This window comes from Carassius gibelio, chromosome A24 (genome assembly GCF_023724105.1).
Source record: "Carassius gibelio isolate Cgi1373 ecotype wild population from Czech Republic chromosome A24, carGib1.2-hapl.c, whole genome shotgun sequence".
NCBI lineage: Eukaryota > Metazoa > Chordata > Actinopteri > Cypriniformes > Cyprinidae > Carassius > Carassius gibelio.
This window is the reverse complement of record NC_068394.1, coordinates 6624092-6640866: the sequence shown is the minus strand read 5'-3', so window position 1 is coordinate 6640866 and position 16775 is coordinate 6624092. Positions and strand designations below refer to the sequence as shown.

The following is a 16775-nucleotide window of genomic DNA, read 5'->3' as shown; positions in this document are numbered from 1 at the left end:
GAAAAAATGACAGTACCCTAACAACATTTATTAGCTAAATACATTCATAAATTACAATTGATATTGAACATGATGATGGTGCTGGATGCGAAAGCATATGAAATGCTCAACTGAAAAGTGTGTCTCTAGTTTATTTATTTATTTATTGATTAATATTGATTAGGCATGTTTACGCTGTACACTGTTACTACGTTTAACCTTTAAATAAATATATTTCTTAGAGTGACACAACAGATAAGAGAAAAATCTTAGTTTAGAATCTAGCAATTTTATATTTAAAAGGTAAGTATGGCCAAACGGCAGCCGTCAAACAGCTTTCAGCACCCTGGACAGCAGCATCTTACTATATTCAAGCAAAGCATGAGGATTTCCTATTTCGGTGACACACAGTAAACTTTCGTATAAGATGGTCTGGTGACACCGCCAGGTGGCATAAAACGAACAAAAATGCCCTTTACCTTGTAAATAAAAAAGAGCATTATTTGTCTATTATTTGTTAGAAATATTCTATACGCTAAGAAAGGTTGCCAGCACAAAATAACAAAAACAAAAAAAACATCGCAAACGAAAAGAGAGTTTGCACTAAATTTGCATTTCAACAGTACAATTAGTCAAGACATCCAGTGCGCATGATCGTGTACCCCCCTGCGCGCAACTCGGCGGCGATCCATTGACAGGTTACTCGCGTGCACTTCTCATACACTGCAGTGTGCATTGAACACCTGTAAGATGTGCATGGAAACAACAGTTCGGTGGAAATCACGAGGTGCCACTAAGCCCATGCATATCCTCTAAAATCTCAACATAATGACTAATTGGACAAACGTGTCCAGCTGCCTGTTCAGCATCACCTTGTGCGCTGAGGACATAATGGATAGTAATGCAACTGCTGAGGACTTTGAGTACCCGGTCCATCTCTTCCCAGTGCCTATCCTGACTGGGATCACAGTGACGTGCTCTTTCCTGTTCCTCGTCGGAATCGCTGGGAACCTGTTGACCTTCCTGGTGGTCACTAAATACAAAGACATGCGAACCACCACCAACCTTTACCTCTGCAGCATGGCACTTTCAGACCTGCTGATTTTCCTCTGCATGCCCCTCGACCTGTACCGGGTCTGGCGGTACCGACCGTGGAACTTCGGCGACGAGCTGTGCAAACTCTTTCAGTTCGTGAGCGAAAGCTGCACGTACTCCACCATCCTCAACATCACCGCTCTCAGCGTGGAGAGATACTTCGCTATCTGTTTTCCCTTCAGGGCAAAAGTCATCGTTACGCGGGGTCGGGTAAAAGGGGTGATTTTACTCCTCTGGACTGTGGCTCTGTGTAGCGCGGGACCCATATTCATTCTGGTTGGGGTTGAGCATGAGAACGGCACGAACCCCTGGGAAACCAATGAGTGTAAAGCCACCGAATATGCCATCCGCTCCGGACTTCTTACTATGATGGTGTGGGTCTCCAGCGTGTTTTTCTTCCTCCCGGTGCTCTGTTTGACAGTGTTATACAGCCTCATTGGCAGAAGACTGTGGAGAAGAAAGGAGAATCCTGTAGGACCCATTTCGAGTCGTGAAAAGAACAATAAACAAACGGTCAAAATGCTGGGTGAGCTCAACAATGCCCTGAAAAGTCTGATAAACTATGTTTGTGTATTTCAGAATAATTTAATAGATCAACTTTCACTCAGGGAACCTAACAAAATAATTTTCTCTTTAAATATGTAATTGTTTAATAAATTGTACTTGATATTATAAAAAGGCTAATTTAATGATTAAATACACATTTGTTTACATTTAACAGGACCCTATTTACTATTTAGACATGCTAATTAAATTCCATGTGCATAATAAAGCAATGAGTTGTAGTGATTTTTTTTACAAAATATAGAGGAAACACAACAAAAGTTTTTATATATATTTTATAATAAAATATCGCATACATTTGCATTTATTTACATTACAATTTACATTTATTATGAACAATAATCAGAATGAATATTGGCTGTTTACAGCTGATAAGGAACAGCAACTTGAACGTTTTAAACTCGGCTCTTTTAGTCAGAAATAGTAGGACTATCTGTCTTCATTTCTTCTTCATTTTGATGGTAATTAATATTTAAATAAAATGTTTTCTTCAGTGCATACAGGTGCTTGTCATACGATTAGAATATCATTAAAAAGTTGATTTATTTCACTAATTCCATTCAAAAAGTGAAACTTTTCAAACAACTAAAAAATGTGGGGGAGATTCACAAAGAGTGGACTGCAGCTGGAGTCAGTGCTTCAAGAACCTCTACGCACAGACGTATGCAAGACATGGGTTTCAGCTGTCGCATTCCTTGTGTCAAGCCACTTTTGAACCACAGAAAGCATCAGAAGCATCTAAAAACAAAAAGGACTGGACTGATGCTGAGTGGTCCAAAGTTATGTTCTCTGATGAAAGTAAATTTTGCATTTCCTTTGGAAATCAGGGTCCCGGAGTCTGGAGGAAGAGAGGAGAGGCACACAATCCATGTTGCTTGAGGTCCAGTGTAAAGTTTCCACAGTCAGTGATGGTTTGGGGTGCCATGTCATCTGCTGGTGTTGGTCCCCTGTGTTTTCTGAGGTCCAAGGTCAACACAGCTGTATGCCAGGACGTTTTAGAGCACTTCATGCTACCTGCTGCTGACCAACTTTATGGAGACGCAGATTTCATTTTCCAACAGGACTTGGTTTAAGGACCATGGTATCCCTCTTCTTAATTGGCCAGCAAACTTGCATGACCTTACCCCCATAGGAAATTTATGGGTATTGTGAAGAGGGAGATGCGATATGCCAGACCCAAGAATGCAGAAGAGCTGAAGGCCACTATCAGAGCAACCTGGGCTCTCATAACACCTGAGCAGTGCCACAGACTGATCAACTCCATGCCACGCCGCATTGCTGCAGTAATTCAGGCAAAATGAGCCCCAACTAAGTATTGAGTGCTGTACATACTCATACTTTTTAGTTGGCCAAGATTTCTAAAAATTCTTTCTTTATATTGGTCTTAAGTAATATACTAATTTTCTGAGATACTGAATTTGGGATTTTCCTTAGTTGTCAGTTATAATCATCAAAATTAAAAGAATTAAACATTTGAAATAAATCAGTCTGTGTGTAATGAATGTATATAATATACAAGTTTCTCTTTTTGAATGGAATTAGTGAAATAAATCAACTTTTTGATGATATTCTAATTATATGACCAGCACCTGTATATAATACATTTCCTAAACGCACGTATTGCAAGAATATCGTATTAATAGTACTTCTTATTTCTATAATTAAACATTAAACCCTTTTAAAACATTACAGATATTAACTGTCTTTCTCTCTGTCAGCTGTGGTGGTTCTAGCGTTTGTTCTCTGCTGGCTGCCGTTCCACGTCGGTCGTTATCTCTTCTCCAAGTCATCCGAGGCCAATTCTCCTCTCATCTCCCAGATCAGCGAATACTGCAACTTGGTCTCATTCGTGCTGTTTTACCTCAGCGCCGCGATCAACCCCATCCTCTACAACATCATGTCAAAGAAGTACAGGAGCGCGGCGTGCAAACTGTTCGGAGTGAAGCGCGCCCCCGGACAATCAGTGCAGAGCATCGTGAACGCGGATAGTGTTTTGGTTTGGAATGAATACAGCTGGAGCACGTGACACAGGAAAGGCCTCGTTTAATAAATGTGCACTTTTTAACAGACTTAATAGACGAAATGGAAACGAGTCAACATTAACCTCATAATTTTTGGTGATATTTAATTTCAACCATAAGATTTCATTGAAGTCTTTGCATATTTTCAGTTTAGCCTGTACACATAGTAAAAATAACTCAATCTGCTGAGCACTGAAAATATTATAACATTTTATAGTAATCTAATATTGAAATGTTTTTGGGGTTTAAAAAAAAGGCTTTTTTTGATGGTTGCATTTTAGGTGCAACATACCTTGTGCATACACAAAATATTATTTTATTTTATGAGAATGTTTATACACAGGCATACCATCATCAACAGACACAAGCAGTGTAATGTTTCCCTTTACCCTGGTATTCATGCAAACTCTATGAGCTGCATACTAACCCAAAAATGCCTTAAACTGTATGAAGTACTGGATGACAGAGCACTGTAGATGTAAGCACTCTTCACATCGCACCCTATGAGATACAATGGTGCTGAATGAAAAAAATCCCATGCCATAAAAACCTCTCACCAAGCTTGTGTTATTATTTTACATAAATATGCAGCAGCCATAAAAAGTGCACTTACTGCAGGTTTGTGAACACTGCTGCCACAGTAGTTTTGTGTAGGCCTATGTTGCTGGTTGGCAATGACATTCTAATAAAAACTGTTTCTTGAGATGTTTGTTAAACAACTTTAATATTTATGAAAGATATTTCATATAGTGTGTTTATTTTCCTTTAATGCACACTGCGATACAATGTATGGAATGTGTTAGTGTAATATAAAGTTTTTAATGTCATTCATTATTACTTGATTTAAAAAATGTAATATATTGTGTTTATTTTCCTTTAATGCACACTACGATACAATGTATGGAAAACAATGTATTAAAAAATATTTGTTTTGTGCTATTGACTATACAGATTGCCTTAAAAAAAAAAAAAAAGAAAAAAAAAAAACTCAGAGAAACTGGTTCTGTCCTTTTACAAAATCAAATCAAAAGACAATAAAATAATAGGCTATTTTATATATATATATATATATATATAAATTTGTGTGTGCTTTTGTAAAGGAAAAATAAAAATGTTAATTAAACTGAATGAATACATTTAAAAAACTTAATATAATTGATGTAAATGCAAACACATTTCAGAAACTGTAAAAAATTTATTGTGTATAAATATATTACATATATACTAAAGATACATAATCATCTTAAATACAAAGGGTAGTATTTTCAATATCTATACATTTAAACTGATACGCATTTTTTTTTAAATATGTCTACGATTATAATTTACATCAATAAATGTGACAGTACGGTTTAAAAAAAATTGTAATATGGAATGATTTTCATGAAACAATTTGCAAGCATGGAAATCTATGTCTAGGCCAATTTTTACCTAATGTCCAGCTAAATGCGGCAAAAAAAATGAAAAACAAACAAACATTTATTTTTTCCACTTAAAAAATCTGGGTCTTTTAAAAAGTGTTCTTCAAGTGTTTCCACTTCAAGTTTTATAATGTCAAGTCATTTCAACTTCTTTTAATCAGAAAACAATGGAATGTTTGTCTAAAAACTTTAGCAATACATATATAGTCTACTAGATGAAGAGTAGATGAATAGATGATTAAAAGAAGTAGAATGAAAAATATATTTTAAAAATCTAAAATAAAAGACATAATTGATCAGATATCAACCTTTACCGAACCAAAGCAAAAAAAAAAAAAAAAAAAAAAATACAACAACAATGACCAGAATAAAAACAATACATTTATATCTGAAATAAGCCAGGTTAATGAAGTTAAAATACTGTGCTATATTTGGAAAAAAATAAAATAAAGATTTGTCATAATCCCCTTAATAAAAAGACATGCTACATGAGGAAAATGCTGAAAATGATGTTTCTGATTCTTGTAATAAATAAATGAAGATTGCACTGTGATTTCCATTATAAAGTACAGGAATAGAGCATAAATAAATCTAACAAAACTGTTATATCTTAAATGCTTACTAACTTTGGTTAAGGGCTGACTGAGCTAGTAAACATGATCATTTAATGTATAATGTGACCAGGGTAAAGGGTTAATGGAATACTGTAAGCAGCAGATCTGAAATGATGCGGCACAAAAGTTTGGATTTGTGGATTTCAAGGCACATGTTCACACGGCCCTCCCAAGTCCCTGAGATACAAACACTCCAGACTTCACAACGCTGTACACTGATGATTGATTGCAAAGACTGTCATTTGACTCTCTTTGGACTGACACTGTATTTTCTTTACTTTTTTTTTTTTTTTTTGTACAGGCAGCCCAAGGACACCTTTTTAAAGATAAACAAGAGAGGAAATAACAAATAAAGCTTTTAAGAAGCTTTTAGACAGACGTTCCTGGGGCACAGATAAGGGAACGAAAGCATTGATGCCGTTTAGCTGTCTAGACACTGATTTAAAGATAAATAGGACTGACCATTAAAAAAAACCTCCTCAGATATGCATCTGATACTTGAACTTGAGATCCAGAACGCCACTTATTCATTTAGTGTTGAAATCTCCTAAATATAAAAATATGCACAGCATCTTAAACTTAAAAAAAAAAAAAATGGCACAGACGCCAAACAGTAAATTTCATCATTACCAATCTGTTAACCAAGCTGTAACTCATCTCGCGTGATTGCTTTTAAAACTGTTAAAGGTGTATTTTGGTCAAAAACAGTCTTTGCATTTATGTTTCTGCAAGCTGTAGTTTAAAAACTGAAGAGACGACGAGAACGGCTCTAAATCAGAAGCTGAAGCAGGAAGGCCATTAGGACAGAGAGAAAGGCCACCCCAAATACTATGAGGCCAGCAAACTGTCCATCACTGAGGGTTTTGCCCATGGGCACCCTGGTGATATCCGCTTCCACTGCCAGTGTGGCGTCAGACCGCCGCAGGTTGAAGTGGGCGGATGGGCTGAAGGACCCGCACAGCTCCTGGAGGGTGTCCATGCAGCGCCTGCATGCAAACACTCGCACGCGGTAGTCAGTGTTCCACTGCAGGCCAGAGAGCTGGAAGGACGTCTCATCTCCTTTATACACCTGAAGGACAGAAGGAAAGTAATGCATTAGCCCACACAGTTACAATTTCTGTTTCACTGAGTGCACTAAAAATCTTGGGAATCCACATGCCTTTTGCAAGGATGTCTGCATGAAACAGGACACTGCATTAATAACCATGAAAATATGACCTAATAATCTGTTACGTGCCACAAGTGCAATATAGAACAGAAGATGTATGGCAGATGTTGACCCAAAAGCATGGGAACATACACAGAAAAACAAGACCAGTGAGCAAATGGAAAATAAAAAGAGGGGAAAAAAGCACTTAAACATTGTTGAAGACAAATGTATGGAGGCGACTTTGTTTCACCTGTCACATGCTGCTCTCAGAAGGACCACAGTTTGTCTCCATAGCAACACAAGAGGTTTTAAGCCTCTCAAACACTGGTAACTCAATTTTGGTATTTTTGATATTACTGCCATGACAGACCAATGGGTGCATAATCAGTCTTTGTATTAATTCCAATTAATGACAAAGAAAATATTGATCTAATCTTGAATAATTCATGCAATAATAACAGAAAAAAAGAACAAATAATGGAAGTGAATTAAAATCACCTTCTAGTGGTATTTGCATGGCTGCACAGTTAAATTGTTAGTTAAGCTAATATAGAGCCCGGGGAACTCCATTCCTTCATTAAAAGGGATTTTTTATGCAATACAGCCCCATCAAGCGTGACTTATTGAGGCTGAATTTAACAGAACATATGAATGACTATAAGGGTGAATCAAAAAATATCCACCACACATTCCCTTCAAACAAACTGCTGTTCTGTGTGACAAAACGACAACCAATCAGAGCATATTTTAAATGTAATACACGCTTAAATAGAGAAAGGCTTTGGGCCAATGAGATTTTACGACGGCGACAGAGGTAACCAGTGTAAAAACACAGAAATAATGTAGAAATCAAGCGAATGACATACTGATCGAAAGAGAAAATTCAGAAAACTCAGATTTGTGTTTAAACTTCATGTAGTCCTCATCTAGTATATCATTTTAACATATGTAGATTATTATGAGTGTTTATACATTATTTAAACAGAAAAAATAGTTGGTTGTTGAATTATATTAATTTAAAGTAAAAAATAATGCAATTGTTTCACATTTCAGTAATGAGTATTTGAGTGAAGAAAAAAAAAACACTTTAAAATACCTGCACATCATTTCTTGTTTTTCTTTTGAATTTGGGGTGACATACAACCTGGATATTCCTATGTGAGAGTCATCCAATAATATTCATTAAAAAGGGCAAAGGATGTGATGGGGAAAGGAGCATTTTGTCTTTTTAATGAATAAATAAATTCATACAATTTTACATTTTGTGAACTTCCATTCGATTTATCGCACCATGGAAGTGGCGTACCAGAAATGATTTCAAAACAATAAGCGACTGAACACCTGAATGGACCCTTATCGTGACAATCACACGTTCCCCTCTTTCTGTGTCCTTTCCGACTTCACAGCACAATTGAATGAATCCTGTGGGACTGTGTGTTTGGAAGCACTCAGTTTCATTCAAATGCTGATTGTGACGAGATATAAAATGGAACGAGGAGCAAATGATGCAAATAGCTTGAGCCCTGTTTTCCATTTCCTGTTCAGAATGAATTCCATTCACCAACAGCTCATCTGCAGTGACCATAGCCATATGTAAATCTAACATGGAAAAAGATGGTATTTCTTCCAGAAAAACAAAATGAAAATACCACATGATATTCTTATCGCAACCGTTCAAACAAAAGTTCCAAACATTTCCAACAAGTCAAAGTTCTTGGAAACAATTTGAGTGGAACAGTCGTTTTAAACGCGATTCAAAAGAAAATAATAATAATAAAAAAGGAGGTTTAATGAGAAGTTTGGATCTTACCTGTTTATAATCAGAATCTCTGCCTCCCAGCACCTGTAGCACATAGCTGATTCGGTCTCCTCTCATTGGTGGAATACTCTCCCATGTGACCTCACAGGCATTTCCCTCTTGCTGAACAACTCTTGGGGCTGGGGGAAAAAAAGGGTCCGTTTTTTTTTACTACCCATTTTTGTCTTTACACTATAATTTTTGCATTCATCGATTAAAAACAGTAAAACCAGTAAAACTGTGAATTATTATTACAATTTAAAATAACTGTTTAAAATAAATGTTATGTATTCCTTTGATGGCAACACATCACTCTAGTCTTCAGTGTTACATGAGGTTTAAAACAAAATCATTCTGATATGCTGATTCTCTGCTCAAGAAACATTTCTTATTATTATCAATGTTTGCTGCCTCAAGATTTTTTCCAGAATTCTTTTCCAGGATTTATTTAAAATACAAATCATTCTTAACATTACAAATGTATTCACTACTACTTCTGATTACTACCTAAAAAGTACTACCTTAGTACTACCTACTAAAAAAATATAAATACATATAAATAAATGTGGTACCTTTCAGTGTTTGTGGCAGAGATTTGGTGGTGCTGAAGGTGTACGTCTCAGAAAACGGCCCCTCGCCCGCATCGCTCACCGCCTGGATCCGGAAACGGTACCGGCTCGATTCGTTCAGTCTCTGCAGCTTAAAAGTATGGCTTGAACCTCGGTAAACTGCCACAAACCTAAAAAGATGTTGAAAGCATATTACAAACATAAACAAACGTAAAAAATGTTCCCACTTTATAATAAGTGGCCTTAACTACTATGTACTTACATTTAAATGAATCATTTGGTTCAGTACACTTATTGTGTGCATACACATTAAAAAATAAATGAGTAATTGATTTCTGTAATTACATTTATAATTATACTGTTAACCCATCCCTTCACCTACTTATAACACCAAACCTGTCCTTAATATTAACCATATCCCACCCTAATAGCAGCAAAAGTGTTTTGCAATGCAAAATGAACACAGTAAGTACATTGTAGGTATACAGGCCACTTAATATAAAGTGAGACCAATTAATTATAATTTATGTTTTTTTTTTTCCAATCATTGACAGCCTAGTATTTGTTTTTAAAGTCTTGAATGCAAAGGATTTTTTTTTTTTTTTAGGATTAGTGGAGGCAGGCCTTCATTACCTCAATTCAAGAGTCCAGACTTTACCGTTTATGTGGTTAAACTTTTTCAGAACTGAGGCTGAAAGCTCAAAACCGAGAAGAACACAGGTCTTCATTTGCTTCTAAACGAGTCATCTGTGGGTCAGTGATGAGCGACTATGAGAAAGCATTAAGGCAGGAGTCTCCTAATCTAATTCCCAACAGCGCTTTGAGATAGAGTCTTCTCATTTGCTCAATCCACCTTAATGGACCGACAAATGCAAAATGTGCTTTTCAGATGATCTGCTTGCACCAGAGAGAAGAACCTGCCATACGACAGCAATAGGGCTGGGATAAACGATTATTTTTTAAACGATTAATCTAGCGATTATTTTTTCGATGGATCGATTAATCTAACGATTAATTTTTCCGGACCGATTCGATTTCGATTATCTCCCCATTAATTGACTACTAACAATTTATACATGTTGATTTACATATCTGAATGAAAAAAACATGCATTCCTTAACATTGCAATATGTTTATTGCTCATAAAATTACAAAATAAAAGACTGACTAAGAATGCATTACTTTGCACTTGTATAGAGATATCATTCAATAAAACCTTGAAGCCTTGAAAACACATAGCTTACTGAAACAAGCTTACTGAACACATAGGGCCTAGCTTACTGAAAAAAGTTCTTCTTTCAGATGAAAATAACAACAACTTGATGTCTAGGATTCAATAAAAAAGGTCACCCAAAATACAGTTTGATGACTATAAGTGCGCGAGCGCGTGTGAAACTTTGGGGTTTCTCCCTTTTTCTATCGTGTTTAATGATTTTGACTAATATGCACAAGGGAGAGAGAGAGCAAGAAGCGCTCGAGTTGTTTGAAGACTGTGAGTGTGCGCGCGCAGCTGGGGCTCTCTCTCGTACACGCCCTGTCAGGCGCAGCAGTCATTCTATTCTACATTACTCACCGATCAAATAAGGCTTTGACAGCCGCCAAAAAAAAGGTCAATGAAGAAAAACATTAGTGAGATAAAAACAGGTCGACGAATCGATGCGCATATTTTGCGTCGACTTATTTTTTGCGTCGACATCATCGATGACCTCGACGCGTTGTCCCAGCCCTAATAAACACACACACAGATATGCTTCACTATGAATCAAATGAATATACCAAGAAGAACATTTACATGATTTGAGTGATTTTACCTAGCTTTTTATGTCGAGTACAAGACTTTTGTTTTTAATTATGAACCTGGGATATTATCATAAACCGATACTTCAACTAAAACAATAAAATAAAAAATAAATGTAAATGAGAAAGATTGCCTTGGCAAATATCTGAGATAAAATAAGTTATTAATATTTTATTGCTTCATACCTGTCCATAACCGCTACTACTGCCATCACAGCAGCACATTTCTATAATTTTAAGAACTATGATATTTTTGTGCAATAAAAGGTTACAGAGATTAGGTCCATATAACGGGGTTAAGTTTTTTAATGCCAAGGACCCTCAAGTATGATCCTATGGATCACCTTCTTAAAAAAAAAAGAAGAAAAAAAAAATATCAACTACAGGCCTGTATAATCATTACGACTCATTTCTTCTGTGCAAGAAAAATTGTTAGATTTTATAAATAAAATGTTGATAGCAAAGTAAAATTATTAGCTTGTATACCATCATTGCATTAGTCAAAATTTCTAATTAAATTATTCAAATAATATTTGAAAATTATTTATTTTGAGTTGCAGACATTTTTCAAACCATTATAATTAAAATAAATAAATAACTTTTATAAAAATATTTATAAAATATTCCAAAATTAATTTTATCTGGAAATAATATATATATATATATATATTTGTTTTTTAAATAATTTTTGACTTTTTTCTCTCAAATTTTCAGAAGACACCTTAAAAATAATGAATTTCCTAAAAATGTATTCAAATGAGCCTAACTAAGAGTTTTGCTCATCCCTAGACACACTCCCTCACTGCGAACCTCTGATTCCGGTCCTCCATCTGCAGAATGTAGCTTGTGTCGTCGGTGAGTAGACTTCGGCTGCTGAAACCCCAGCGTAATTTCAGACTCTGAGGTCCGACCGCTGCACACTCCAGCCTTGGAGGAGACGGCGGAAGGGGTCTGGTCCTCACCGTTAGGGTCTGGCTGAAGGGCCCGGGGCCCATTTCATTTTCTGCTCGAATCTGCAGGCTGTGAAAAGGAGAGAGAGAAAAGAAACACAGTTTAAAATCAAAACTGACAGTGTTGTTCAGTCGTTAGTAAATTCTAACATCAATTCTTGATTGTCCTCAGATGATCTCTCTTTACCTGAATGTCCCTACAGACTATTCTAAGGAAAAATCAAAGAAATTCTAAGAAGTTATTCTAAGAAAAACTCCATCCACATCATCAGATAATTAAGAGTCTGTAGTTCCTGCAGCTTTGTCTAAAGTGGCCATCATTTGTTCAATTTCTGCATTATTTGTTTAATTTCCGATCCCAGTTAAAGCATGCAGGTATCTTCAGCCTCAAGCTGCTCTGTGACCTTTCCTCTCGGTTTGCTGGCACCGAGGAAAATGAACTACTTTGGCTGAAGGGGTGCTCTCGCATTCAAACGAGGATTTCTGTGAAGTTATCTATAGATATCCAAGAATCCAATCATGGAGTCATTTAATCACCCTCATATTGTTCCAAACCTGTATGAAACCAGTTGTATTTACTGTCATTTATTACTTGAACTAAAAAGAGCAGTGTTTGTGTGTGCGTTCTTTAAAATTTCTCTTTTTGTGTTTTATAGAAAGAAGAAAGGTTTGGAACAACATGAATGTCATTTTTGAGTGAATTATCCCTCAAAAAAATAAAAAAAAATAAAAAAAATAAATAAAAAAAGGTTGATTTGCACAAGTACATCCTTACATACTATTATCTAGGACTAATGGAAGCAGAAAGTCTAACAAGTAATGTGTAAATAACCTCACGAGACCTTGAACACTTTTTATGGTCTCTAAAAAAAGTTTATTTACTAAATCTAAAACTTTCGGTTTCTAGTAAAAATTCGACAATTTTCAAAACTCTTGATTTACAGCATTTAACTTTACAAAAATAACAGTATGGAAACAAATATTTTTAAGGGGCTTGATTCTCTGAAAATATTGAATGAATTCAGCATAACATGGAGATATATATATATATATATATATATATATTTTTTTTTTTTTGAAGGCTCTCCCATGTTTACAAAGATTGCATTTATTCAGTTATATTCAGAAATATTACAGTTTAAAATAACTATTTCTATTTTAATATGTTAGAAAATGTAATTTAGTTTTGTGAATGAACAAAAGCTGAATTTTCAGCAGTCATTATTCTTTAGAAATCATTCCAAAATACTGATTTGGTGCTCAAAATACATTTCTTCTTACTATTTTCAATGCTGAAAATGGATGCACTGCTTGATATGTTTGTGAAAATTGTGATACATTTATTTGTTAGTATTAAATTAGAAATAAATACTTTTAAAATGAAGACAAAAGCATTAGAACAATTTGTCCTTGTCAAACATTAGTGATCATGTTTATAATTAATTGTGATGCTTCTATAGCACCTGTGAGAACAATTCATACATCCATTAAAAATTACTTTGACAAAAAATTGGTTCAGAGAGAACGTTGAGCATAATTTATTTTCAGACACCACCACAGCATTTAATCTTTAGTTATTTAATGCTTTAATATCTACATAATTCAGGTGTCCAAATAGATTTTGGGTACATTTGGTCATTAGGGTGAGCTGGAACATGTTATTATTATTTTTTTGACTGCTCAAGAAAGATATCGAAACCTCTATTTCCACTAGAGACATTGATATTCAGATGTTCATATGATTATTATGAGTGCATTTGCATTTGGCATATTAATTGGGGATGTGTTTCACTGTCCATTACCCCAATGCCCATTGGAGAGGTCCATTTAATGTTGGCATTTACCCTAAATTAAACATTTAACAGACTCACTTTCTGGAAGCCCATTAGCAGGTAGATCGCAAGAGAGAGTCATTCCCTCATGCAAATTTGTTTTGAGATATATTTTATATATATATTTTATATATATATATATATATATATATATATATATATATATATATATATATATATATATATACACACACACACACACACACACACACACACACACACACACACACACCATGGATTTTAGACACATAGTACTGTAATATTGTAATTTATTTTTACATAATACTACAGTATTTTTCATGTCATTATACTTTTATTAAGGTAAGTTTAAGACTTTAAGACAATTTTAAGAACAATTAAATTTCATTTAAAAATACCTTTTTAAGGGCTTAATTTGTGGGAGGGTGATTTAATACTTAAGACCTTTTTAAGACTCACAGAAACCTTGAAAATGTACAATGGTATTTGCATCGAAAACATCACTGTAGCATGGTTTCACAGTACATCTTGTTTAAAAAAAATACCTTGCAAACAGGGTACATACATACTCTTAAATCTACCCAGAAAGCACCATTTCGCTGAACACATCATGAGCCAGATGTAAAGTAAGTGGAGTCCATTTGTGGAGCTAATAGCACTGACATACTCACTCAGGGACCTGCTCGAGGTTCACCAGCACTCATCTGTATATTACAGGGACCATGGGAAAATAAGTCCCTGGTCATCACTAATGCACAAATATTGACCTCCACCAAAGTGCTTATGATGCATAGAGTGTTAAACAACATCTCGTCTCACCTGTACTCGCTGTCCGGCAGCAGGTCCCTGATAATGTGAGAGGTTACATTTCTGGTGGTGAAGATGCGGTCTCCCATTGAGATGCTGTAGGAGCTGATTTCTGCTCCATTACAGTGAGGCTCGTCCCAGGTAAGGGCCAGACAGGTGGAGTGGGAGAAGGGTTCATTTTCTGTTAGGTTCAAAGGGTGGTCAATGCAGCGAAATCCAGATACAACATCAGGGGCCGCCGCAGGGGTCCGACACGTCACCAGATCACTGTAGGGGCCTGCCCCTGCCTGGTTAACTGCCTATTAATCAGATACAAAAAAAGAATAAAACTAGCAGCTTTAAACACAAGTTAAATGGATAATCTTTTGACCTATATATACATATACATACATATACATTATATATATATATATATATATATATATATATATATATATATATATATATATATATATATATATATATATATATACACACACTACACACACACACACATATACAGTATATACATACATATACACACACACATATATATACACTACACACACACACACACACACACATATATACATATATATATATATATATATACATATATATATATATATATATATATATATATATATATATATATATATATATATATATATATATATATATATATATATATAAATATCATGCTTTTAGTTTGTCAACCGTATTTTGGAGAGTATAACGAGAGATGGCTTCTCTTCACTCCGTTGCTGATAGATTGTTTTGGCATTAGTTCATAACTGACAGTGAGTCAAAGCTAATTAAATGTGAAGAGGAGCTCCCAAAGGTCAGAACATTTCCAGAGATAACTGTGCTACAGTCTAACATTTGAACTCTATTACTGCTTATAATGTTCAATCTGCATAATGTGCAGGTTTACTCTTGGTGCATTAAGACCAGTTCGCAAAGAGACGGTGATAATGCAAACACCGATCGATGCATGTAGGCTGTGTTTCATATAATACTTTATTCTTATAAATTCATTGTAAACACAAACAAGTGTTGACACTGTGTGATTAAGGTTTACACTCTTCTTGTTTGTTTAATTAAAATGCAAGCTGCCAGTAATGCATGCATTTCAATATGATCATGCTCAAAGCAATTATATGAGCTACATTACTTTCAGGAACTATTACAATAATGCGTTTCCTTTACTTGGAAATTAGAAAGATGAATTATTCATAACTCATTTAAGTGTAAATTACTGATTAATCAGAAACTAAAATGTTGAAGCAAATGCTCAGTGGTATATCTAAGTACGTTTATATACAACTTAGTGACTTTAGTTTTTTTTTATAGAAAAATAAACTTTCGGAGAAAAATTAATTAAATGTTCTTTAAAATGGTCTTTAAATTAAATAATACTGCAATTTATTTAAATTAAAAAAAGAAACTGAAAATTGCACATTAACACATAATAAATAAACTAATCACATTGCATTTATTTTATTCTAATCCTTTAAAATCAATAAGATCATTTGATTTAAATTAACATTAAAAACAGTCAACCACTACATTATAGATACTAGACAAAGCTTATTTAACAAAGCTCTTTTTCATAGCATTAAATATCCTGAATTGGATAATTAAAAATAAATAAATAAATAAATAAATAAATAAATAAATAAATAAATAAATGTTTTATTCTTAATAAATGGTAAAGTTGTAAAAAAAAAAAAGAAAAGAAAAAAAGAGGGTTTTCATTTATAACAACTGGATATCTGAGCAATGGTTCATGGTCCTGACAGGAAATGTGTCCTCACACACATCATGAATTACCTGTAGCCTGCAGCAGTAGTTTGTTGATGCCTCCAGGTTAGAGATTTGGAAGCAGGTTCCCGTTCCACTGTAGACCAGTTCAAGAGAGTCCAAATCATGTCCCCAGTCCAGCCGGTACTCAGAAATGTCTATCCCAGAGCTCACTTCGTTCTGGGGATTGAGATCAGAGCAATTGTTACTCTCCAGGACAAACAAGAGAGTAAATGCATCCAAACGCACCGCTAATATACAGTATGAAACAGCCTCTCATGATAGCAAACAGAAATCCAAATAATTCAAATCTTTATGATATTTTGACATCAAGGATTAAAATCACATTCATTTTCATTGTGAACTAAACACAGGAGGCCCTTTTTCACAAGTCTTTTTAGAAGAAGGGATTGAAAG

At 34.8% G+C, this 16775-nt stretch overlaps 2 protein-coding genes across 2 annotated transcripts in view; one reads left to right on the top strand and one right to left on the bottom strand.

The window, feature by feature from the left end:
* Positions 1-807: 807 nt before the first annotated feature.
* Positions 808-4533, top strand: LOC127946492 (growth hormone secretagogue receptor type 1-like). Its single transcript, XM_052543115.1, has 2 exons — positions 808-1600; positions 3357-4533. Exons 1-2 carry the CDS (start codon positions 808-810, stop codon positions 3662-3664), a joined length of 1101 nt encoding a protein of 366 aa, XP_052399075.1. The 3' UTR covers positions 3665-4533.
* A 1252-nt stretch (positions 4534-5785) lies between these two features.
* LOC127946395 (fibronectin type III domain-containing protein 3B-like) overlaps positions 5786-16775 on the bottom strand; it is a 53490-nt gene continuing 42500 nt past the window's right edge. The window contains exons 21-26 of the mRNA XM_052542944.1: positions 16389-16538; positions 14589-14875; positions 11819-12028; positions 9215-9381; positions 8655-8782; positions 5786-6763 (exon numbers count right to left, since the gene is read on the bottom strand). Coding sequence (XP_052398904.1) covers positions 6464-6763; positions 8655-8782; positions 9215-9381; positions 11819-12028; positions 14589-14875; positions 16389-16538 — 1242 coding nt within the window. The 3' untranslated portion in view covers positions 5786-6463. The remainder of the gene's footprint in view (positions 6764-8654; positions 8783-9214; positions 9382-11818; positions 12029-14588; positions 14876-16388; positions 16539-16775) is intronic.